Genomic DNA, 27,634 nt, shown 5'->3' with positions numbered 1-27,634 from the left:
AGAGACTTTTATAGTGCTGGATTCAAGTGTACTCAATTTAATCCTTATACAGTGCTTTATATTTTCAAAGCAGTGTGCCAATGTTAAACTACCAGTAAATAATTCTGGACAGTTTTGTGATGTGGTAAGCATACATATCCCCATTTTACAGATGAGATAATTGAGGCAAGGACAAGTTAAGTGACTTGCCCCAAATCACTCAAATTAGTATCAGATTTAGGATTGGAATTCGAAGTCTTGATGGCCATGCCTGTCTCATCCTTGAGAGCCAAATGCGTTACTCTCTTTAATAAAACCTGCATTTAATCAGTGGTGATCTATGAATTACAAGCTTTCCTAGTGTAGCTTATAACTCACTAGCTTTAAGTGTATTTCTTAGGGAAGGATGTAATAAGGTTGTATTTGGTGTGAGCAGAAAGAATCATATGGAGCCTCATGGAACTAATTCAATTCTCAAATATCTTACAGAACTGGCAACCTCTGAGAGTCAAGTTTTAAACCTCACTCAAAAGTTATAATTTCTACCAGCAGAGGCAGATGGCATCAGAAGCTCTCATAGCATTGTGGTTTCTGGCAGAATTTAAAGTTTCAAAACTCAAAGATTCCCAATATCTGTCAACTATGCTCAATTTCAAGGGCCATCACTCATTTTATTAAAGTTACCTATAGTCCACATAAGTTTGCTGGCTTCTTGCACTTATTGTTTAAAGTTATTTACATCAGGAACACAGAATGAGGGAATACAGGTGATAGAAAATGTTTAAACTCAAGGAAGCAATCACACAGCACTTTAAATTTCTTGTATGCTTAATATTTTGTGTCCCTCATTTTCACCTGCCAGGCACTGCACCTCACATTTGGGCCTTGGCAAGTGAGCAGAAGGGGTAGCACTTTACAGATTTTAGCAAATTGATGCATAAATCTATAAAACTATGCAGCTGCATAATGCATTATTCATTGGCCCCTAATTTTAATCATGTATCTGACAGGCCAGGGATGTCCAAGGAGACAGTAATATAACATGGTATATAAAATCATCCAGGAAGCCTCCCAGCAGGCTCAAATGGTGCTGTTGTTAATTTAAATAATGAGTAATGTAAAAAGCCAAAAAGAGGTGGTAGAAATATAATGATGGTTAGAGACAGTTTAATGTTAATTAGCATTACACTGGATTACAAAAGGAGTAGTTTTGTTAATTTGGAGAGAGCTCCAATTAACGTCAAAAGGGAACAGAATTATAAGGCTGTACTTCATTCTGTTGTCAGATAAACTGATAAACTTTCATCTGTGAGTGTACGTATTATTGTAGTATTGTGCAAGTAATAATTGCATGCCTGTTTGCTTAACTTTTTTCTTTATTAAAGTTTGATTTTATCATTCAAAGTGCTGCCTTGTGGTCCTTTACTATATAAAATTTCTGTAACTGACCTAGAGGCTCAAACCTGAAAACTAAATTGGGTGTTACTGCACCCTTATCTTTAACAACTTAATATTAATGGAAACATTTTAATATAAAGGTTACATGTGACTCTATAAAATTTCACCGACACTGGTCATCCTTGAAACATTCCATTAATTGGAACGATTGCAGCAATTTTAATGGACTTTCTCCAGAATTGGTAGAGTCTTTCAAAACAGATGCACTTCTTAAGGGTTCCCACTGTATCATGCAGAGGATTTCTTGCCTTGCAGGTGAATTCCACAGAACACTTGAGTTCCTGAACTACAACTACTGCAAGACGCTTTTCCTACCTACAGGACAGGTGGAAGTTTAAAACTTAGAACTCTAAAAGTATTAAGAAAATCAGTGCTATAGATATACCTATGCATAAAATTAATACTAATTAAAACTTTAATAAATGTATTTATCTGAAAGTTATTAATAGCAAAAATGAACATAGTTCACGCAAGGCACTATTTGTTTGCTACACTCCTTAGACTGTGGGTTCAGTTTGCACAAGCTAAGCAGGGTAACGCTTGACTGGTATGTGGATGGAGTCCCCAGATTTATACTTGCAGGCAATGGTGTATGACTCAGCAAGTGACACTCCTGGTTGAGTCAGTATTAAACTAATTCCCGGCACAGTGTTAGAGGGAGCTGTGGGTGGAGGTATCACCTTTCAGAGAGAATGTAAAATGAGTTCATGAACACTTATTAAAAGCTCCCATGCTACTTAAGATCAAGACTGCTCGTTTCATTGCCTGTGCCAAACTCCAATTAGGTTAATTACATTCTACTTACTTAAATGCTCCCTGCATCATCTGGATATAACAACTTCACTGCTCCTGAACTGTTGCATAACATTAATGTAAACTTTTGAAAAAGTTGCCATATTAAGCTAATCCCAGAAATGGCCTTAGTTCAGTGGAATATTCATAAATTGCAAAGTTCATCTATTTGGATGAGAAGCACTAAATCGAAAATTCTTTATTCATAGAGCAAAATGTTTATTACAAACATTGATTTTTAAATATCTTTTTCTTTTGGCTGAACATAGTTGGGCCAAATTCTGCCTTCAGTTACATGGATGCAACACAACCTCTAATGAAGTCAATGGGAATGGCACACAGAATTTGGTTATTTGTAGATGAAAAAAGGTAGTGTGCCAGCAGCACACTGAAATATCTGTATTAGCTGTGTTGTCAACAATAGCTAATTAAAAATAAGTCCTTGAAAAGGGAAGACCTTTTTTTGTACTATAAAATGCTTTGATCTGTTTAAAAACATAAAAAGACTGTTTTGGAGTTCAGTTTTGAATTTACAGGCAACAGAATGCTAGAGGATTTCCTAAGGAGGGGTGGGGGAAAATCCATACAAGCAGTTTGATTTAAGAAAAAATGCTACTGAGACCCTCGCAAAACGCTTTGGAAACCTGTTAGTTCAACTCATTTTAAATTTCCATCCCATTCGCAGACACCACCCTGACATTTTCATCTGGTGGGAAAAGCTAGATGCTGCAACTGCTGCCCCGATGGAACTGCCTGGGGCTGCTGTACTAATGATGCTCCTTGGAGACTTAACATATTACTTGTAACCAGCAGCCAGTCCTTCTCCTTGAGCGACCTATACATTCAGTGTATAGTTCTACTCAATTATTTCCTTCTAATCCATCGCACTGGGTCACTAAATTCTTCCAAGAGAAAACTTATTTTTAATTTTAAAAGCCCCGATTAACACTGTACTCGTTTGAGAAACATTATTAGAACAAAGCGTAACATTTCCTTAATTTATAAATCCGACAGCTAGTAAAACTTCTTCCCCGGGGTACTCTGGGGCCTTATTCTGTAATATTTATAAGTAGCTGTGTGATCCTAAGATGAAAAGTGCTATATCAAATTGTACACTTTTACAGTTATTTCTAGATTGCAACAGGTTTCTCTAGGTCGATAATTCCACGTATCATTTTTCTTAAAATCCAGCTTTTCTAGTGACAATAAAACCCCTTCATAATATATATATGGAAGAATTTACCAGTAGTTTAGTATGATGGTGAGAAGGGCTTGTTCAGCAAACTGAAGCATCTCTGACCTGAAGTACTATAATGAACCATGAGCTCATTGCCGAGAGCTACAGAAAGTTGTCAGTAATGTTTCAGAATTGTTTGTTCTAAACTTGCAACAATGTCCCTTAAACAGACAAACATTGTCTAAGTTGGGATTCTATCCCATAATGGGAAAATGTGAGAATGAACTTATTTTATGAATTAATTTGTACTCCGTTAAAATGCTTAAGAATACATTACAAATGATCACATTACCTTTTCAAACATGTTGTTGAACAGAGCTTGCAGTCTTAACTGGATGTGCTTTGTGCACCAGATTTTACATACCATTGGGCTGCTTTGATGTACTTTAAATATCAGCTATATTTCCATCCCTGGAAAATAGCATAGGCATGAACAGGTGTGCACATCTGAGTTGGTATTTTGTAAAGAATGACGTCTATCAGGTTTCACTGGTATTCAAAGATGTATTATACAAATAGACAAACTCTATAGTGTACTCATTTAAGGCTGTCATACTAATTTAAGAATCTTTTATTCATTTATTTTTATACAGCATGGATGCAGTTTTAACAATCAATAGCTCCATAATTCCCCAGAACACAGCTCATAAAGTGTTCAGAGTTCAAATTCCAAAATATTTTAATCAATTCTAGAATCCCCAAAATCTCCACAGAAAGCAAGCAGGGGAGGATACTCTGTTGCACTAACATTAGAGATGAACCTCAGCTGCAAAGTTTGGATCTAAACAGAGACTATGAAGGTGTCAAAGTCCAGTCATTTGGCTGGTGAAAGAAATGGGGCAGCTGTGAAGCTTAAATCCACGCTGTCAGGATCTGGGCTTTGGGCTCATCTCTAGTTAACACTAGTACTACCTTCTTTTAACCATCCTTAATATATAAAATTTAAATTGCCCATGCAAAATGAGTAAGAATCAGTTACCAAAACCAATATGTAGCAGTTCACACACGTGTGTATGTGGGGGGGGGAGGGGAAGAGGACCATCTAAATGTCTTTGCCCAAAGCTTCAAGAAATGGACGTTCCAGTGCAATAAATTATCAATTAAATCTCGGTATTCTTCTTTTCAAGCCTCCCACCTTTAACTTGGTCTCAGATAATACCAAAACAATTTAGTTGTATTTTTTAAAAAGGACTTTTCTGGATGTACATTAAGATCATTTCATGATCCATCCGGCCCCACACTCCTGCTATCTAAATTTCAGTAGAAAAGCTCTAATTTTTATTTCCAGTCCCAAAGCCATTTTTCATTTTAAAGTTTATTAACAGTGATAAATTCAGACTCAATACTAGTAGAGCATATTACTTTGTTTTTCCAAAACGGTAAAGAGAGATTCCATGTTTTTCCTTAAACATTCTAAATATTGTAGCTTTAATTCTAACTCTTAAGCAGTGTTCAGAGTGCATTCTCCAGTATCTTGATCACATCACTGCATCCATATGTTTCCAGTTCCACTGTGTGGAAAATGAAAACTGGTTGAGCTTGCTGATTAGTGCTACATCAGGGATCTGATACTGAGACACAGATTTCATTGTCATGGTCAATGGAATTGAGAGCTTTCATGTAACTGTGCCCCTGATAGGCAGAAGGTAAAGTAATGGATTGTTAGTTCTTTAGGCAAAAGACATGAATCTGTTGGACAAAGGCATCATTCTCTGCCTGTAGTCAGTAACTTGAGGGCCTTCTGTAGATTCTGCACAGCAGTGCTCACATCTTCATACTGCAAAGCACTGCCAGCATATTTGCAATATTTCTGAGCTCTGGCAAAGTCCTCTGGTGTCAAACGGACTTCCCCTGCAAAAACAAGGTAATTAAAAAGTAAAAATATAAGAAAATTCAGGACTTTATCTCAGATCAAGCATAATGCTTTACTTAAAATGTTTGAAATAGTCTGTTTATATTAACAAAGAGCATGAGAAGAAGTGCTGGTCCTACTCCGTTATTTTAAGTTCATTTTTATGTATAATTCTCAGTTTCTTTGGTGTCATTCTAATATTATATGGGGACCTTCAAAAACTGGACATTTATGTGATCCAGTGCCTTTTATGAGTAAACCAATACCTTTGAGAAAGATCTGCCCTTTATCTAAGGTAGCTCAGAAGAGCTTTCAAACTACAGTAAGTTAACTGTAATCATGTTACAACCTGCATGAAACAAGGACAGTGGCTTATGTGTTTATTGTGTAACTGCTTTACTCTCAGCATGGAATAATACACTCACAGCTGAAGCCATTCTCTCCCTATCTGTATAATCTTCCAGATACAGAAACATCCACTATTGAGATATTTGCACAAATACTACATTTCTACTTTTACCTACTGAGAAACAGACTAAAGCATTTGTCCGAATATTATCAACATATCTGCAATATTTTCAGTTTTATGTAATCAGAGAAAGCAAGATTGCTCTATTAATTCACCTATCTTTGTAATTCTGACAAACACCAGCCAAAAGCTTTCTTATAACAAACCCAAACATTGATCTGTATAAACTTCTCAAACACACACACACACACACACACACACACACTCACTCCTACTTTTCAAAAAAATGTTGGAGACGTAAACCCTGATTCAGCAGACCAGCATGTGAATAGTCCCACTGATGTGCTTAAAGTTAAGCATGTGCTTAAATGCATTGCATCAAGGGCTTAACCAATTCAATGAAAGTTAAGGCTAAAGCCCACGTAAGCCATATAATTTAGGGCCAGATTCTGAAACCTGTACTCATAATGAATAGTATATTTTACCCTGTAAATAATCCCACTTCTATCAGTGCTACTCAAGGTGAAAAATGGTGGCCCTTAGGGATCTACTTTGGTATATTCATCAGAAAATTTTTGTTTAAAAACGATGTGTTATATTGGACGTTAATATGAATTTATTTAAGCCAGGGCTCCCATAACACCTATTATAACAGGTCATAATATTTTACTATTTAAAATGAATATTTATTTAGCATTCATTTCTTATACGATGGGGGTTTTAATAACAGAAAACCTGTTTAAACTCAGACATTGTAAACTTAATTCTTTGAATGTTTAAACATGAATATAAACATATTTTTATGAGTTTTATCCTGTACAGTTCTGTTCAGCCGGATCTCCTTTTCTGAAACTCACGAACTGTGTAGATATTATGTGTTTACTTCATAATCCATTTTTCCACTTTTAGGCAGCTGATTTTGGGCCAATAAAAAAAATGAAAAGACTGTAAATATTAAAAACTAAATATCTTTGTTAATTTTCTAATAAGAGCTAGGTATTATTAATTATTATTATTACTACTCCATTTCCCCAGGAAAATACATTTTATGGTTCCTGTATTCTGTTTAAAGAAGTTAAATCTACAGTACAGATTTTTGGTTTGTCAATTGATAGAAATAGTTTAGTGGACAAAATCTATATACAATTTTTAAAGCTTGTTTTAAAATTTTTAACTTCAGTTTAACCTTATTTGAATCTGATTCATATGTCCTGGATGAATAATTACCAATGATTTTTCAGATGATTAAGTTAAATAATGATTTAAGTATCTATATTACTATAGATGGACAACATATCAGCCAATCAAAGCAAATTCTAAATGAGAGCCTTTTGGGTTCAATTTTGTTATATGGCAAGAAATCAGCATGCACAAAACAGCCAAATCCAGATGATAATTACCACTGTTGTACAGTGCGGAAACATTTAGTATTATTGAGATTCACCAGTAAAAGCATGTCAGTGAAACAATCAGCCCTCCAAAACAAACAGCATATGACCAGGAAAGAAGCTCTTGAGGTTTAATTTTATCCAAAATGAAAACACTCCATACCTGCACCTACTTTCATCTTCAAAATATAAAGCCTGAGACAGAATAGCTGTTGAATATGCTGGCATCTGGCACCTGTCAAACCTGTACGATTACTGTATGACGGCAGTGTACTTTAGTGAATCAGATGAGCCAGTTTACGCCTTTTTTTAAAATATACTCGTACATACATGATATGTATATATTTGTCCATATTTCATGGCCTAAGTGACATTTAACTGAGTCAAACCAGTTGGGCTGAATTCCATCACCACACTGGGCTATACGTATGAAAAGTAAAAGAAGAACAAGTTCCCCTTAGACATTTTTTCCTTCATATTATGATGCCAAAAGAAACTAGAAAGTAATTCTTTAGAAAATAGACAAGGCATCATTCCAGTATTCAACTAATTTACTGGAAGGAAGCCTAAATTAACCAACCTAATCTTATTTTTACAGCACCAGCTCTATTAATGTTTTGTTGGCATAAAGTCTTATTTTTTATGATGCCTCCTTCAGATATCACCATATCAACACTTTAGAAAAAGGTTCTAGCAATTTTAATTTATAAACCAAAGTTTACCCAGTCAGGGCTTCATTCTATACGGTGCCGAGCAGCCTCAGCTCCTATTAAAGTCAGCAGCTCACAATGGAGAAAGAGTATAGAAAAATGTCAACTGTAATTTTCCTGAAATACTTTAATAAAGTATTTACTTGGAAATGATGTGGAGAAAAACTACAATATTTGTAGTTATTTCAAAGCTGTCATTTAGAAGGCCTGTCCATTTAGTAACTAATTAATTTCAACCTATATAATTTAAAGGCAAGAAAAATATTGACACATGGGAAAAGCTATGCTGTACCAATCCTGAAATAAACTGGACTCTGTATTGATCCAAAAATAATATTAGTATAGTAGTTATATTCATTACTGAAATTTGATAGTCATTTGCAATCCAACCTAACTTCCACCAGCTATGATTCTTTCAGCTCAGCAATTAGGAACATGATGCAGAAATTGAAGGGCATTTTGAGGAGGGTTAAGAAAATCATGTAGTGAGAAAGGAAAGCAGTTTTTGAAAGAAAAACAATTGATATTTTACATAATATCCGATTTATTGTTTAATTTAAATTGCTACTCACAACTTGGACAAGTTTAAATAAATTGGTTTAAAACCACAGTTTTAATGAAACCAGTGCACTGTGTGTGTAGGCAAGGCCTTAGATATAGTCTACAGAAAATCAAAGCTGTGACGGTAATTAAAATTATTAGTATGTGTTAGCAGTGCTTTAACCATTCTTTAAATATATGAACAATGCACTAATTGGAACCAGAATTATTTAAAGGAGTGAAAATTTCTTTTCCTATTAAAAAGAAACAGTTAAGATATTCAAAATGTAACTGAATTTTTTTTTACTATATCATTTAAATTAATAGATTCACAGATTCCAAGGCCAGAAGAGACCACTGTGATCATCTAGTCTGCTCTCGTGTATAACACAGACCACAGAACTTCCCCAAAATAATTCCTCCTAGAACATATCTGTTTTAAAACCGAGAAAAAATGGTTACCTCCCTTTCGTAACTGTTGTTCCTTGAGATGTGTTGCTCATGTCCATTCCATTCTAGGTATGCGTGCGCTCACATGCACGTCTGTCAGAGATTTTTGCCTTAGCAGTACCTGTAGAGCCAGCTGTGGCGCCCCCTAGAGTGCTGCGCTCATGCCACAATATATCAGGCACCACCGACCCATGCCATCTCAGTTCCTTCTTGCCAAGAACTCCAACAGAGGGGCAGGAGGGCGGGTAATGGAATGGACATGAGCAACACATCTCGAAGAACAAGAGTTACGAAAGGTAGGTACCCGTTTTTTCTTCTTCCAGTGCTTGCTCATGTCGATTCCATTCTAGGTGACTCGCAAGCAGTATCAATGGAGGTGGGCTTGGAGTTCACAGTCGTGCAGCTCGTAGCACACTCTGCCAATGCCAGCGTTGTCTCGCGCCTGCTGAGTCAGTGCATAGTGTGACGCGAACGTTTGAACGGATGACCAAATGGCGGCCAGACAAATTTCTTGAATCGACAGAAAAGGCCGCCGAAGACGCTTGCACTCTAGTTGAATGAGCTATCATGATTGCCGGCGGAGGCACCTTCGCCAGCTTGTAGCAGTAGCGGATGCAGGCCGTGATCCAAGACAAGATTCTCTGGCTGACACCGGGCAACCCTTCATCCTGTCTGCAACAGCAATGAATAATTGCGCTGACTTAGGGAATGGATATCAATGAGAAGGTCAGAGCCCGTCTGATGCTCGGTGTGGCTTGTGTGGAAGGCTCGGAAGCCGGGCGGAGAGCGGACTCCATCAGGAGAGCCCTGAGGTGAATATCCCTCTCCTTTTGGGTGCAGGACTGAAAGTTCTTGCAGATCTGGCAACGCTCCTTGATGTGTGACTCCCGCAAGCACTTAAGGCAGCTGTTATAGGGGTCACTCACAGGCATAGGCCTGCTGCAGCCCAAGCAGGTCTTAAACCCAGGAGCACGGGGCATGCCTGGCCTGGGATAAAGTCCCCGCTGGGACCCCATTAACTAACACTTAACAACTACTTAACACTACCAACAATATACACGAGGCCCAAAGGCATGGAGTCCAAGGGAAGAAAACCGTTAACTCTTGTCAAGCAAGACAGGTGCTCTGACTGACCACCACAGGCAGTAAGAAGGAACTGAGAGGGCGTGCGCTGAAGGCGCCTGATATACCGCAGCATGAGTGCAGAACTCTAAAGGGTGCCACAGCCCGCCCTATGGGTACCGCTAAGGCAAAAATCTCTGACAGCCACGCACATGGGTGCACACACACCTAGAATGGAATTGACGCGAGCAAACACTCATGAAAGAAAAAAGAATTCCAATCTTGATTTTAAAATTGCCAGTGATGGAGAATCCGCCATTTTGTTCCAATTGTTCATTACTCTGACTGTTAAACATTTACGTCATATTTCCAGTCTGAATTTGTCTAGCTTCAACTTCCAGCCACTGGATCATGTTATATCTTTCTCTGCTAGATCAGAGAGAGCCCATTTGTTCCCCCGTAGGTTCATATAGACCGTAATCAATTCACTCCTTCACCTCCTCCTTGTTAAGCTAAATTGACAGAGCTTGTTGTCTAATTCTTTAATCAAACTTGTGGCTTTTCTCTGAATCATCTCCAATTTATCAGCATCCTTCTTGAATGGTGGGCACCAGAATTAGACAGTATTCTGGCAGCGGTCACAACAGTGCCAAAGTAACCTCTCTACTCTTTCTTGCGATTCCCGTTTATGCACCCAAGGATTCCATTATCCCTTTTGCCACAGCGTCACACTGGGAGCTCATGTTCAGCTGATTTCCACCACAACTCCCTAATCTTTATTTTTTCTCCTCAGAGTCACTGCTTCTCAGGATAAAGTCCTCCATCTTGTAAGTATAGCCTACATTCTTTCTTCCTAGATGTATTCATTTACATTTAGTCATCTTAAATGTGTAATTATTATTTCTATTTTGTGGGCGGAAAACCAAAATGGTTATTAATTCCAAATATGATCACTTGTACAAGAAGGTACAGGTGGCTTTACTACACTACGTCATTGGCAAAAAAAGCTTATGGGAGCATACAAAGTTTACATAAAACATCATGTAACCTGTGAATAAATGTAATGAAATTTAGTGCTATCAAAAACAATGACTAAACTGCATTGAACTAATGCATGCAGGTGCTGTACAAAGTTGCCACACAGTTCTGGCTTATTTGTACAATGAAACTGTCAACCAGTTGGGCGATGCTTGACTGTAGGAGTCAGAACTTTCACAGACACTAAACCTAAGCTACGTCTACACTACCACTTATGTCAGTATAACTTACGTCACTCAGCAGTGTGAAAAAGCCACCCCCATGAGCGACGTAAGTTACACCGACCTAAGCGTCGGTGTGGACAGTGCTATGTTGGTGGGAGAGCTTCTCCCACCAACATAGCTACCACGGGGGCTATGGTTGTGGGGGCTGGAGTAATTAACCTGAAAGGAGAGCGCTTTCCCATCGGCTTACAGCGGCTACATTCGAAAGCTTACAGCAGCGCAACTTCATTGGTTCAGCTGTGCTGCTGTAAGATCTCTAGTGCAGCCATAGCTAAGACATTGACGCTCACTCCTGCGTTTCGGGAAAATTACAGGGAGGAGCTAGACAGACACTCTAGCTGGGGAGCGGAGCAGAAGCAGCCAATGTTTATTTTAAAGCTTTTTTTATTTTTATCAATTTAAGTTCACACCAATGTGGGAAATTAATGGGGGAATCAAATAATAATGTTTAATGACAGTAGACCCTGAGATCCAAAAAGTTAAAGCTTTAATATTGTTAAAACAAAAACTGTCAATATCATCAAAATATACAAAGTAAGTACCCTTAAATCAAACTCTAATAAGTTATCAAGCAGCATTTTTTTAACTTTGCTTATCTATACATTTAGATTATTATTGATGGTAATTTTTTTGTCAGTTTGTAGATTGTCGATTGATATTTCCTGACATTTACCATCAAAAATCTAATCCTTCCAAGCCTAATTATACTCAAAGAGCAGACTGCTAAGTAGCCTTTTAATATCTCAAAGAAAAAACTGTATTTTAATTAATAATGTACCACACAACCTTTAAATAGGTCTCTTAGTTTATTGAGTACAGTATCAAAATTATACAAGCCACACAGAAACACTAACTAACTTTTACACAGCAACATAACCTATCTTGATACTACCTCACTTTTGCAGATGGAAAACTGTGGCAGAAAGATTAATGGACTCGTTCAATGGAGCATCAGTGCTAGGAGGATTCTGGCTTCTAGTCAGACCACACCTTTCTCAGAGTATGGTTTCTCGCTAAGGTTAGTTCATATGTATATACAGAGAGAACAATGAACTTATGAATAGGAGAAATAGTATGGCAATGGGTGCAAATATAACACCACAGACAGATGGCAATATACAAGTAAACATATTTTGGATTCAAAGCCAACTTTGGCTAAGTGATTGATAATTACAGACAGGCATTATATTAAGTTAGCTAATTTCATACAGGGATTATTTACTACTGACATGTGCTGTCTCTGGCGTGGAATACAACAGGTATTCTGCAGCAGAGACCGTACAGAAATGTCTTTTTTGTGTGATTATTTTAGGAAGGAATTGAATAACAACTTCAATTGATCCTGTGAGGACCATTTTAGGTAGATGGAATGTTCAGTGATTACCCAACATGGAATTTAGCCACACCACCAGAATCATCATTTTTACTGAACTGGGATGGTTCTAAATCTCATTTGAAAAATAGCAGCACAGAGTCCCTATCACAATAATAGCTCATTAGTTCAATACCAATTCAGAGGATGAGTATTACCTACCTAATCGCCCAACTCTAATTTTTGCAGCACCTGGGCTTTTCAGAAACATGGTTCTAAGTAGAGACCATGCTTTGGTTAGGTAGGGGATTTAATGAGGTAATAGCCAAAAGTTATATATCAAGGTATTATTAACGGTTTTAAGACATTTGCATTTCATTAGCACTCTGAATGTGCTAGGTGATGTCATCAAGCACAGAAAAGCAGTTCCTACCCCCAAAGAGCAATACTCTTTTATTTGTGAATTGTCAACATTACTTAAATTTTATTCTGTTTCTCCTCAAACTATTTTTTGTGCAAAGTAAGTCATAAGCAAAAACAAAAAATGCCATTGCCTTACCTGCAGATTGAGCACTGTAAAGGGAAGGATCTACAGCTGGGATATTTTGTGGAGTGGGTTGAATGATATTACTTGTTACACCTGCAAATCAGCAAAAAAAACAGTGGAATTACACTATGTTACTCTTAATTATAGACCTAAAAAGCAAGTTGTTAACAGGAGGTTTAATTGTGTTATTTACAGTGTTAACAATCCTGAACTGGCTTTTATTGGAAATAATTGAGACTGAAGGAAACTTTAGGAGAACTTCAGAAACATTTATAAAGTACTTCTGAAAAATAATTTGTTGGCTAAAAATGTTTAAATATTTCTATATAGCATCTTTCATTAAGACGTAGTCAAGAACAGCTATTTCAGTACAATATTTCATAGAAGTAACATCAAAAGGTACAGAAAAGTTGGGGTGAAAAAAAGGTCCAATGAGAACAGGAGGTCACCAGATTTAGAGTTTTTGGGAAAATTAGTACAAGGAACTAGGAGAAAGCAAAGGGATCGGGGGAGAAGAGAACAGAAGTAGCATTTGTTTATTCTCAAAGAGGGTTAAGAATTTCAGGTCAAGAAGAAGAGTTAAGGATTGAGACATGATGAGAAACAGAAAAGTTGTTCCACATGATGGTTGCATCAGGAAAGGGAACATTTTTTATCTGGGACTGTGCTCCTTTGAAAATACAGTTTTCACTCCTAAGTCTTGTGCTCTCAGTGAGAGAGACAGCATTTCTCTATCTCAAATCTTTCTCTGACCCCTGACATAAGGGTAGTTCTGTGTGAGACCAAAACCCTCCCCACACATGCAGACAACCCCTTATTACCCTACAACCATGCCATTATCCTGGGGCATCCTAAACTATCAATTGTGTCCCTCGGCTGGTGGATGAAGGAACCCCATATATGGTATGGGCTGCTCCGTACATATTGGATAAGGAGTCATGGACCTATGGTTGTGAGTCAGACTAACTACCAGTGTATGTAAAAGTTGTAGTTATGGAAAAACCCAGATACAAGAGTCTGTCTCGGTTAGCCAGCTTGAAAGAGATCCCAGCCTTTTGGAATCACTGAGTTCAAAAGGAGGTATGACAGTGGTAGACAAAACCTGTTAAGGAGTTCATCACCTGAAACAAGAGATCCTAAGAGCTAAAATCAGATCTTGGAATGTGAGAACCATGTGGGTTCATTGGGAAACTGAGTCAAGAAGTTTGAGTCAGTCTCAGGTCAATAATAGTATTCCCAGAGGGAGCAAATGAGATGGACTGAATGTGGAATACTCCATTCAGTTGGTATCATGGTACTCTATTCGTGATACTCCTGAAGAGAGAGTTGGAATACCCCTTGACCAAAAGACAACACATAACCTCTACAAGAATGGGAACCAGTCAACTCATGAATTATAAGAGCACATTGTGTTACAAATCATGTTAATTAACTACCACCCAGCGTTACACACTTACCAATGATCATGATGAACAAGCAAAGGGTGCATTTTACAACAAGTTGCAAGATGTACTAAACCAGGTCTATGCTTATGATGTAGTTCTGGTTATGGGTGATATGAATGCCCAAGTTGGTAATGGCAGCCTTGGATCTGAGCATTTCATAGACATGGAATTGAGAGTCAGATAGCAAATGGTAAAAGATTCATTGAGATGTGCAGCACGTATAACTTGTGCCATTGGTGGGGATACTTTTCCCTCATCTCAGGAAACACAAACTACCAGGCAAATCAAATGATGGAATTGCTGAAAAACAATTGGATTGTGTTGCCTAAACAGATGACACAGAAGATCACTGCAGGATGCAAGATCTTTTACAAATTCTAATGCAGGAAGTAACCACTACCTTGTCAATGGAACAGTTAGAATAAAGCTAAAAGACAAGTTAACAAGAAAAGAGATATTTGATTGAAGGAGGGAGTTTAAAATCCAGCAGCCTGATGAATCTGAAGAATTGCAGGTAACAAATGATGACATAGAGGAGCAATGGGCTTGCTTTAGAGATGTCTGCTGGGAAGCTGCAATAACTTCACTTGGATCAAGATGATCAAGGACAGAAGAGTGGATACAGCCAGGCACATGGAAACTGAGTGAAGAAAGAGAAGTCTTAAAAAAGAGCCAATCACAGGTGACACAACCAGAAGAACAATGCATGCTGCAATGGGAATATGTAGAGAAAAACAAAGAAGTAAAGAAGTTATACTGGAAAGATAAGAGACAACCTTGGGTGCTATGGCTGGAGCCAGGATTCTTGGTGCTGCTAGGCTCTGTGGCAGGGAGCCTTCTAACCCCTGGAGCCCTTACAGGCTCCCCTTACCACAAAAGGTAGCCTGCCAGCCAGTAGAACCCCGGATGGAGCAGGGAGCCTTGCAACCCTGAGAATCCTGGTTCCAGCTGGGGCTCCCAGGGCTATCAGGCTCCTTGCTGTGGAGCAGCTAAGTGAAATTGACACTCTTGTCAGTTTCATAGCTGCTATTCAGTGAACAGGGCAGCAAGCATAGCATTGTTGGAAGAGCAGAAGGGCTAAGACACTCCATTAGATACGGTCCCAAATGTAGGAAAATGATGTTTCTAGGTGGAGAGATTTGAAGACGAGGTCAAGTAAATAAACCAGGCATCAATGGAGGTATTCAAATGGAGTTGCAAAGCTCCAAAGATGCATTAGAATAACTCACCCTTCTGTGCACTTTTACCAATTTGAACAGATTTAATTGCCCATACGAGAACTTTCACCATTAGCTTGGTCAGCGAATGGATATGTTATGTCCACAATATGAGGGTTTTATATCTTTTAGGGTAAACAATTTTGCTTATTCTGTTTTAACCGAGTGTATCCATTACCCATATAAATATATTTTTTACATCTTGTGGCAATGTGTTGCCAAAGGTTAATTATGCACAATGTCAACAGTCTTTCCTTTTATCAGTTATAAACGTATTGCCTTTTAATTCTAGTGATGGTCTTCTTGATCTTGTATAATGAGAAATGGCAAGAGGGAGTGTCCAATTCACCTTCTGTATCCCATTCATTAGTTGGTATATACACATCTATCCTGTCCCCTTATTCCTCTGCTCTCTAAACTACGTTTCTTTTCAATCTTTTAAATTTCTCCTCATATGGGAGCCTTTCTATGCCCCTTCTATTTCTTCTATATTTCTTTGAGATGGGTCATGAGAACTAAGCACCATATTCCAACTGAGGATGTACAGTGATTTAAATCATTACATTTTAATATTTCAATCATATATTTTTTAGACCTTACTTTACACTCAGCATTTTGGTTAGACTTTTTGACCGCCACTTGCCCATAGAGTACATACTTTCATCTACTTGTCCACAAATATTTGTTAATAATGGGAAACGTAAATTCTTGTCACTACCCCTTGCAGTCAAAGACCAAAACTATATTGCCAAACTTTTAACAACAACAACAACAACCAACAACAACAAAAAAATCACTTTCAGGCTGAGACCAGTCATAGAAAGTTTCAACCCAACAAGTGAAAGTTCCAGAAAGTCACAAATGTTCAAAAACATGGGGATTAACATGGTAATTTATGAAGTATTCACTATAAAAGCTGCCTGTGTTCTAACACATATACAATATTGCAGCCTTATTATACTTTACATATAACTGGAAAGGAGGCTACAATGGAATAGCAAAGCACCTCACAGTAAAAGTAAATATGTGTTCCTGGATATAAATGCAACATACCTGTGGTATGAGGTACTTCAGCTGGAGTGTTGGCTGGAGCATGTGCACCAGGTGGGATATGTATGCCAGTATAATTACTAGTTGGCATGTTTGGATCATATGTAGAAGATGATGGCTGAGATACTTGGCTAGGCAGAGCAGATGAGCTAGCGTCTTCACTTTCAGCATCTGTTAAGATACAGAAAAGGGCAATATTAATTCTTATTTTGTGCAAGCATATAAACTCCCATTTATTTCTGCAACAATAATCCGCCTTGATTTCTCTATATGAATAACATCTTGTACAGTTATAAAATGAATGGTTTGACAACCATTATCAAATAATCAAATAACGAGCTATAGAAGTATAAATGCATCATGGGATAAGTTCTGGGAGCTCACATACTTAAAACGTGTAGAGCTGTAGATAGATGTCTGAAAGAGAATGCATGTCATCACTGGGCTGAATATGTACAACCTCATGGTTTTATTTTTCTGAATCCTTACGTTTTAGCATATAAATTATACAGAATTAAAAACAGTTTGACAGAGTACAAACAGTGTGTACTAATGAATATATTTGAATGAACACACTACATTGTATAAGGCAATCTCTCTTATGTGGCATGTATATTCATGAGGAAAATGTTAACAAGATTAAAATGAGAAATGAAAAGAAAGCAAAGAGAAAAACACAAGAGAAAATTTGGGAAGGAAGGAATATTAAAGAGGGCTTATAAGACATTTGGTCAGCTGATCCATGGCCATGCCTGCAGAACTTCCTACATTAGAATATGAATGGCTGACCTATCTTAGTGTAAAGCTAATAGTTGCTTCTTTAAAAAAATCCTGGCTTATAACTGGCATATAACTTTAAAGATCCAGTCTAGTCTGCTAAGTTTGGCCACATCTGCACCACACATAATTTATCCTAACTGTCCAATTTTATTAAGAATTTGTTTCTGTTCCTAGATTTCTAGTGGGTCTCAAGCCAACAAAGCTCTGTTTCATTTATTGGAGGTGTGCCTCTGCATGATTAGAAAGGTCAGCTGGAACAACCACAGTTCTGGAATAGTGTTTGTTAGCTGCTGGTGCTTCAAAGACAACGGAAAGAACATAAGAGCATAAAGTTGTATCTAGATCTTGCAAAAACTGGTTATTTTAAAATTCCTTACGAAGTGCATTCTGGTCTCCAGCTATAGGAGATCCGATCAAGTATGTAAATATTAGTGTCTAGTAATGAAAATGGGACAGTCAACTGATGGAACTGAGATTTTGCCCCACTTAAAGACTTTTCAAATAAACGGGAAAAAGGTATAATTTGAGTTACATGTAGGACAGCTAACTTTAGTAAAAATAGTAAACAAATACCACTTTCTATTACCTTTCACAATATTCTTTACTACTACAGAAAACTAAGGTAGAATAGCTGAAACTGACAATATGTGTATGAGCATATTAATAGATATAGACTAAGATATTATTACTTTAAAAGTATAAAACACTAAAAATATATTCCATGGAAAAAAAATTTTTTTTTTTAAAGTTACCTGCCTTCTCAACTCCCTATCAAAATTTGTGTACATATATTTTTCTGAGGTGAGCATCATATGTATGGGATTTAAGTGTGTGCATCAAGAAGAAAATCTACCCTATGAAGTTCTTTTCTAGTCTGATTTTAAATATAATTATAATAAAAATGATTTTCCTGGTAATTTTGTAACTAAGTTAGTCCTAGTAGTCTTTCAAACACCGTTGAAAACATAAGAAGGAATAAAACACGGTATGGTTGATGGCTGCCTTTGTCAATAAGTCTAATACTGTCATCATACTTTGCGGCTTGTATAAGTTTATTCATAAATACATTATTTTACACATTAATGCCATCACTGTTGCATTCACTATATTGCCAGTGTTTAAACATATAAAAAATGCATTTTAATGACAAAGCTATAAACAAAGTGTCTAGTATTGTTTCCAAAGTGTAATAGAAAAGTACAGAACATTGCAAAATTCTTCTACCTTCTGAAAATTATTTTTTCTCATCTGCATCTTGTAATTCATTGCCACAGATGTCTGACCTCTACAACAAATTTATGGTAGATTGTTTGCAGGCAAACACTATCCTAAAGATGCAGAGTTTTTCCTTTACTTCTGTATTTCTTGTTAGTTCACTACCACTGCAATGCAATCTGGCTAACATTCGCAGGAGTAAAATTAAGGTGCGTTAAAACAGGTAGAAAAAAAATTAGGCATTTAGACATCAACACTAGGCATACCACAAATAAAAAACTTTGATTACAGGCTTAGCCTTGGGAAGAGTAAAATATCCTAACCTGGATGGAGCCATCTAGGTAACTTCTCTCCTCAAATGATGGCCCAGCCATTGTTATCTTAAATCCCTTGAAGGTATGTACCTGTAAGGCTGTCTTATATTATATTACTATATACTATATTACCTTTCCTACTTGGCCTCTCAACAACCCCTTTAAAGCCTCCTTTGATTTAACTCTATGCATTCAGGCAGGCAGCAATATGCAATTGAACAAGGAAACTGAGCTGCATATAATATTCATAAGAAACAGCAGACATATTCCCAGTTTGTCACACTCCCATAACCGCAACTCTCAGTGCTCAGCACTTCTACAATTCAGGCCTTAGGGACTCAGGTTGAACACCCAGAAAAAGAGGACACAACATCACACAGGAACTCTCTGGCAGAGGCAGGGATAGAATCCGATTCTGCTAAGCATCATTCAACATCCTTAATGAAGACAATCTGTTCTCTTCCTTTAATCTCCTACTCCTCATCCCAATCCCATTCTCACTAGCTAGCCAGTCCCAGTCTCTCCTCCGCTCCCAGCTCCCCTACTCAACCAGCACCACATCTAATCTGTCTCTTCCCCACTCCCAGCCTCCAGTCACCCGCCTGCAGATCATGTCACCAGTCTCATCCCCCCAGCTCCAAGTCTCCTTGCCCAGTTAATCCTAGTCCCTCCCCTTCCCCTGCCCTGCCAGGGCTTGCTGTCCTAATCTACTCCAGCCTACTGCATTCAAATAAGGAAGTTTCCTCCTCTATGGTGCCTTGGACCAGCAGGGGATCACAGAGCTCAGGAAAGACAGGCTTGCTAATCTTAGGTCCAGTTCCTGTGCCTGGCCAGAGCTGCAATCAGAGGGAAAATCCTGCTTTGCCCCAGGCTGGAGCATGCTCAGTGTGCACAGAATATTCAGGGAATTTAGCTGGAAAGGTCTAGCAATTCTCCAAGCATATATGAACTGTGACTTTTTTTTTTTTTTTTAAACAAGGCTTGTAACTTGGCCAAATTTGGGCAGTTTTTCACAAGGAAGGCAAGAGGCACATACCTGACACAAAGGCCATCCCCCGCTGCCAAATTTCAAGTCCCAATCCAAAACATGTGGGCACTACAGCTTTTCAAAGAAAAGGTTACCAGAATTTTTTAACACAGGCAAAACAATGTATTTTTCCCTAACTTCATTCTCAGAAATAGCTGAACCGTTTTGGCTAAAATTATCCTGAACAATTCAGCATGAGAAAGATATGTAGCATGGAAAATTTTAAGCCAAATAGTTAAAGTTTTGCAAAGACCTGGTTTACACTACAGATTTATGCTGATGTAAGGGAGCTTATGTCGTCCTAACTATGTCAGTGTACACACGGCAGCCTTGCTCTGGCCGATAAAAGTGCCCTACTACACCAACATAATAACTCCACTTGCACAAGAGGCATAGGGCTTACATCAATGCAGTTAGGGCAATGTAGCATCCATGTAGACACTGCAGGTTACTTACATTGGCTGTTGGCTGTCATTCTTGTCAAGTTCATGACTCCATGCTGGAGCCATGAAATTGACAGGAAAGGCGCTCACAGCTTAGGCTGTCACTCTGGGATGGGTGGGGTGCTCCAGCTAGTACCACTGGGCTCCTTGTTCTCAGCCAGGCTGCTGCCTGGACTCCCCGCTCTAACCTCCTGCCCCCTGCTCCCACCCAAGCTGTTGCCCGGGCTGCCTGCTCTCACCCGGGCTGCCCGATGGGTTCCCAGCTGCCTCCCACCCTGCTCCCCAGACTCCCCACTCAGAAGCTGGGCTCCCAGACAGGGAGCTGCCTGGGCTCTCCACCCCCGGCTCCCCACCAGGCTGCCGCCTGGGGTCCTGGTTCCCTGCTCCCAGCTGGGGTGCTGCACCAAGGCTCCCCACCCGATACTGGGAGCCCAGCAGCCACTGAGGTTCCAGGTATGGCACTCCCTGTCAGAAGCCTGGGTGGCTGTCCTGCTCCTGTCAAGTGGAGCAGACAGCCTGGGCTCTCAGTCCCTCACACTGCCCCCTTTTAAATTGGTGGAAGTGTGGCTGGTGAGGATATGCACCAACAGAAGGAGGGCAGTGTGGACATGAACCATTGCAGTAATTACTGTGGTGGCTGTAAGCTGAGTGAACATAGATCAACTTAACTTTGTAGTGTAGACATGCCCAAATTACAAACAACTGAAACCAGGGTCTTAACATGGGAAAATTTGGGCAAATATAATAATAGGTAGTCTCTTATAATATACGTACATATATACAGCACCACAGAAAGAGGGATATTCATTTATTGGGGCATGTGCATATATTCAATTTGTATGTGGAAAATTAAGCACAGTTTCATGCATGTTCACTGCTGAAAAATTAGCCTCCATATGCACACAGCCTACATACAGTCAGTGGAGCAATTCAAGCTGTCTGCCCCACCCCTGCCCTATACACACCTTCTAAAATTGAAAACTCATAATTCAATGAGCTAAACTCATCTTGTGCTCTTTATAAGAAGGTGGCTTTGTTTAAATGAACTTCTTTTATTAGATGCACAATCTCAATCAAATTAAGCACCAGAACATGAAAAGTATTCTTTCCTTTCTGCAATGTCATATGTTTAAATTTTTACCTGTCCAAAATGAAGGAAGCAAAAAATTACAGTGCTTTATAATCTACATAGATGAGACTTTCAGGGACACTGTAGAGTGGTTCCACTCCCAGTCTCTCAGCCTCTGTGCTGTTGAGGAAGATGAAAGTCTCAGGAAAGGACAACAAGCTGGAGCAGAGGGAAAGATCCCATCCTTGGGACCCTCCTTTCAGATGATGTGATGGTACACTCTTGCACTTAGGATACCCCTCCAAGTTATTAGGAAGAGACAAATAATAATAATGGGGGATTTGATTATTAGAAATAGAGATAGTTGGTTTTGTGGTGACCGGGAGAACTGCACGTGAATTTCTTGCATGTGTGAAGATTGTGGACCTCTCGAGACATCTGGATACACTTATGTGTAGTGCTGGGGAGGAGCCAGTGGTCGTGGTACATGTAGATACCAATGACACAGGGAAAGGTAGGCAAGAGGTCCTGGAGGCCAAATTTAGACTGTTAGGTAATTGATTGCTACCATGGAGGTTCTGTCTGTATTCTTTCAAATGCTTCCAGTTCTATGAGTAGTGCTAGTTAGACAGGCAGAACTGCAAGGTCTTAACACATGGATGAGACAATGGCGTTGAGAGGAGAGATTTAAGTTTACTAGGAACTGGGGAACCTTTGAGGAAAGGAGGAGCCTATACAGGAAGGGCTCTACCTAAACCAAAACAGAACTATACTGCTGGCATGTAAAATTTAAAAAGTGGTAGAGGAGTTTTTAAACTAAGGGCTGGAGGGAGAGCCGACAGGTGTGGAGGAGCACAATTTTATAAGTGCTTGTATACAAATGCTAGAAGTCTAAATATTATGATGGGTGAACTTGAGAGCCTGGTATTAAATGAGGATATTGATGTAATAGGCATGAGAGAAACTTGGAGGAACAAAGAAAATTAATGCGACCCATTAATATGAGGGTACAAAATATATAGGAATGAGAGTAAGTCGCTCTAGTGAGTGAGTGGCACTGTATGTGAAAGAAAGCATAGTGTCACATATAGCAAAAATGTTATAAGAATGTATCACAGAATCTCTATGGATAGAAATTCCATGCTTGAATAATAATGGTATAGCAGACGGAGTATACTACCACCCTCCTGACTAGCTGATGGTGATTGTGAAATGCTCAGGGAGATTAGAGAGACTCCAAAAACAGAAAACCCAATAATAATGGGAGATTTCAACTATCCCATATTGACTGGGTAACCTATCACCTCAGGCTGGAATGCAGAGATAACATTTCTAGACAGAACTAATGACTGCTTCTTGGAGCAACTAGTCCTAGCACCCGAACAGGGAGAGGCAATTCTTGATTTAGTCCTAAGTGGAGCACAGGATCTGGTCCAAGAGGTGAATATAGCCAAACAGCTCAATCATAGCAACCATAATGGAATTAAAGTTAACATCTTTGTAGGGGGGAAAATACTGAATAAATCCACCACAGTAGCATTTAATTTCAAAAAGAGCAACTACACAAAAATGAGGAAGCTAGTTAAATGAAAATTAAAAGAAGCAGTCACAACAGTGAAATACCTGCAAGCTGCATGGAAACTTTTTTAAAAAACACCATAATAGAAGCTCAAACTATATGTATATCACAATAAAATAAAATAAAATAAAATAAAATATAAACACAGTAAGAGGGCCAAAAAATGCCACCATGGCTAAACAACTGCCAAAAGTCATCTTTTAAAAAACTCAAGTCAAATCCTCTGGCAGGTCAAGTGTAAATATATAATTAGGCAGGCCAAAAAAGAATTCAAAGAGTGACTGGCAAAAGACACAAGAACACATAGCAAATTTTTTTAAGTACATCAGAAGCAGGAAGACTGTCAAACTCTCAGTGGGGCCACTATACGATAAAGGTACTAAAGGAGCACTCAAGGAAGACAAGCTGTTGAAGAGACGCTAAAGGAATTCTTTGCACTGGCCTTCACCACAGAGGATATGAGGGAAGATTCCCACACCTGAGCCGTTCTTTTTAGGTGACAAATCTGAGGAACTGTCCCAGATTGAGGTGTCATCAGAGGAGGTTTTGGAACAAACTGATAAATTAAACAGTAATAAGTCACCAGCATCAGATGCTTATTCACCCAAGAGTTCTGAAAAAATTCAAATATGAAATTGCAAAACTAACAACTGTGGTATGTAACCTATCACTTAAATCAGCCTCTGTACCAGATGACTGGATGATACCTAATGTTATACCGATTTTTAAAAAAGGCTCCAGAGGCAAACATGGCATTTACAGGCCAGTAAGCCTAACTGCAATACCAGGCAAATTGGTTGAAACTTTAGTAAAAAACAGAATTGTCAGATACAAAGATAAACATGATATGTTTGAGAAGAGTCAACATGGCTTTTGTCAAGGGACATCATGCCTCACCAATCTATTAGAATATTTTGTGGATTTGAACAAGCATGTAGACAAAGGGGATCCAGTGGATACAGTGTACTTGGACTTTCAGAAAGTCTTTGATAAGGTCCCTCACCAAAGGCTCTTTAGTAAAGTAAGCAGTCATGGAATAAGCGAGAAGGTCTTCTTCTCACAGATCAGGAACTGGTTAAAAGATCAGAAAGAAACTCAGAATAAATGGTCAATTTTCACAGTGGAGAGAGGTAAATAGGAGGATCCCCCAAGGATCTGTACTAAAACCAGAGCTGTTCAACACATTCTTAAATGATCTGGAAAAGGGGATGAACAGTGGTAAAATTTGTAGATGATACAAAATTATTCAAGAGAGTTAAATCCAAAGCTGACTGCAAAGAATTACAAATGGATCTCATAAAACTGAGTGACTGAGCAACAAAATGGCAAATGTAATTCAATGCTGATAAGTGCAAAATAATGCACATTGGAACACACAATCCCAACTATCCAGACAAAATGATGGGGTCGTCAAAAAAAGCTAACAGAATGTTAGGAACAATTAGAAAAGGGATATATAAGAAGACAGATAATATAATGCCATTATATAAATCTATATGGTATGCCCTCACCTTGAATACTGCGTGCAGTTCTTGGTTGCCCCATGTCAAAAAAAGATACATTAGAATTGGAAAAAGTACAGAGAAGGGCAACAAAAATGATTAGGGGTATGAAAGACCTTCCATATGAGGACAGATTAAGAAGGCTGGGAATGTTCATCTTAGAAAAGAGACAACTAAGCACAGATATGATAGAAGTCTATAAAATCATGACTGGTGTGGAGAAAGTGAATAAGGAAATGTTATTTATCCCTTCACATAACACAAGAATTAGGGGTTACTCAGTGAAATTAACTGGCAGCAGGTTTAAAAGAAACAAAGAAGTATTTTTTCACACAATGCATAGTCAACCTGTGGAACTCATTGCCATGATATGTTGTGAAGGCCAAAATTATAACTGAGTCAAAAAAAAAGGTAGATAAATTTATGGAGGATAGGTTCATCAATGGCCATTAGCCAAGATGGTCAGGGATGCAATCCCATACTCTGGGTATCCCTAAACCCCTGACTGCCAGATGCTGCAACTGAATGACAGGGGCTGAATCACTCGAGAATTGCCCTGTTCTGTTAATTTCTTCTGCAACATCTGGCCACTGGGCTAGATGGACCAGTGGTCTGACTCAGTATGGCCTTTTTATGTAATCTTTAGTGTTAATATTATTGCACAGGATTGAAAAGTAGTTAATACAAGAGATAAACAGTTATTTTTAAGATGTTGGATCAGAATTTTTCATTCAAGAAACTGTTTTAAGTATGAGATCTGAACACACCATAACGTCATTAAGAAATACAAATCTTTTACAGTAAATCAATACTAGTAAAATTAAATGATTCGTTTCTCAAAAGACACCAATAACAATCTAAGTTTAAAACATTTGTATAATGGCAAAGAAAGTTTAAAAACTATGTAATAAAACAATTACAGTCTCTTCACACCTCAATTTTATAGTTTTCTTTTTAACAACTGGCAATTCAAAAGGTAAATATTAGGACTTCTGGAGTTTTACAAAAAACTTGTTTTAAGTTATCTAATATTTATATTTCTAATTTTGTTGTCAATATATATAGCCAAAACAATATATTTACAGTTCTAGAGCCAATGTGAATGAAGTACTATCATTCTATATTTGCCATCTTTAACAGTCACATTTTTATTGCCACACAGTGTTTAAACTACTTTTATACATAGTGACAGCAACAATTCCATGGGTATTTCATATTGGCAAATATAAACAAATAACTTTCTGCTTTGAAGGTAGTGATCCTATATTTAAAGCAGATCATAAAAGTAACAGAAATCTGGAACATTACCGTAATCATTCTGACACACAATACCAACAACTTTTAAATTAAAATATCATATGGAATACAGCTTAGAATATTGAACTGAATATTGGCATAGAAACCATATTTCTGAGGTGTCAGGAACTCCAGACTAGAACTCTAAAGACTGTCTCCTCTTTCCAACTGATCATGTAGTAATTTCAGTTTCCATATCATTTCATTTTCTTATCCTGGTGTACCATTTCACTCCAATTTCCTGCAAACTATGATTCTAAAAACATTTAAAACCCATACTTTCCTCAAGTCAGGTAAGAAGGGTGCTTCAGTACCTCCCCTTCTGGAGAGTTAAAGTTTATTGCTTCTACAAATTGCTCCTTATTCTTATGAGGACTGTAAAGAACTCTCTAATATCAATACCTTGGAACTCTCTAATATCAATGCCAATAGTTCATGTATTTTAGTATCTTTATACTTTGTCCATTTAGGATTTTTTTATTTATCTATGTTTTTCTTGACTGGTATAAAAGTTTAGTAGCTGACCCCAGGGTACTCCTGAGTGACCTTCATGTGTACTCTATGACTCGTATTCTAACCACATTAATAAATCAACTGTGTCATTTTAAGTTTCCATGGTCTTGTAGCATACTGACAAAAGCCTCTACTAAATCCAAGAGCAGAATTACATAGAGAACGCCTATGTTACTGTATAAACATCTCCAAGATTTACAGTATGGTTTTCAAGAATCACAGGGAGCACAACGCTTACGGAAAATCTGGTAATTTGACAAGCTGGAGATGGCTAGTTTCATTCTATTTAAACATGTACTTTTTCATTCGCAAGAGGAGGAAGAAAGTGAGCAAGCCGAAAGGAATGAGGAAAGTCCAGCACTTTGCTTAAACAATGCTGCTTTTCTTTCTAGGATGAACAAAGCAAGAATTATGACAAGTTCTTTTTCCAGAATATTCTACTGAAAAATCTATTTGCATATGATCTTTGGCTCTACAATGCTCAAAATGTTATGGCATGTATGCCACATCTGGTACAATGTTAATAATCCCCTGAAAAAAAGTATTTTGTCATTTTATTACCCATACATAAAAATACAATATGGCATTAATGCCTAAAAGAGTAATGCCTTATTGAACAAAATAAAACTTTTCAAACAAAAAATATAGCCTGTTGATTATGAAAAATACATACTGCAGGCTCACTTTGAATAGCAATGCTTTCATTTGTTTATCATCACCAAAAATACTGTCCCCATTAGTTTACTTTTACTTATAACCCTGGCAATGGGAGTTGCAATTTTCATTTTTTCCTACAGCCCCTTGTTATGATATGGAGTGAAAAGTAGTGGTTTTAGCACAATAGTAAGAGTGAAAAACTACTGAATTGTAATCGCCCCTCTGACAGGTTCTGTGGCCTTGGGCAAGTCACTTATCTTTGCTTGTTTCCCAGTCTGTAAAATGAAGAGGCATAATACACTCCTTATTCTAAGGATAAATTAATATTTGTACAAGGTTTTGAAGATTAGAAGTGATATGTAAGATTTAATATTAGTAGTAGTACTACACTTTGCTTAGCGTTCATACAATTTTACAAGAATCTGTGGGCGGTCACTACAGTTATGAATTTGAATAAAAACAAATTCTT

The 27,634-nt window shown here is 38.0% G+C and overlaps 1 protein-coding gene across 2 annotated transcripts in view; it reads right to left on the bottom strand.

Annotated features, from left to right (window-relative positions):
* Window positions 1-4,021: 4,021 nt before the first annotated feature.
* The window catches only part of VTA1 (vesicle trafficking 1), a 74,662-nt gene continuing 51,049 nt past the window's right edge, over window positions 4,022-27,634 (bottom strand). For both annotated transcript variants that reach the window (XM_005280384.5, XM_065590305.1), the window contains 3 exons: window positions 16,774-16,941; window positions 13,071-13,151; window positions 4,022-5,317 (listed from right to left, as the gene is read on the bottom strand). In XM_005280384.5, coding sequence (XP_005280441.2) covers window positions 5,172-5,317; window positions 13,071-13,151; window positions 16,774-16,941 — 395 coding nt within the window. In that variant the 3' untranslated portion in view covers window positions 4,022-5,171. The remainder of the gene's footprint in view (window positions 5,318-13,070; window positions 13,152-16,773; window positions 16,942-27,634) is intronic.

The sequence above is a fragment of the Chrysemys picta genome, chromosome 3 (assembly GCF_011386835.1).
Source record: "Chrysemys picta bellii isolate R12L10 chromosome 3, ASM1138683v2, whole genome shotgun sequence".
NCBI classification, from domain to species: Eukaryota; Metazoa; Chordata; order Testudines; family Emydidae; genus Chrysemys; species Chrysemys picta.
This window is presented reverse-complemented; position numbering and strand designations above follow the sequence as displayed.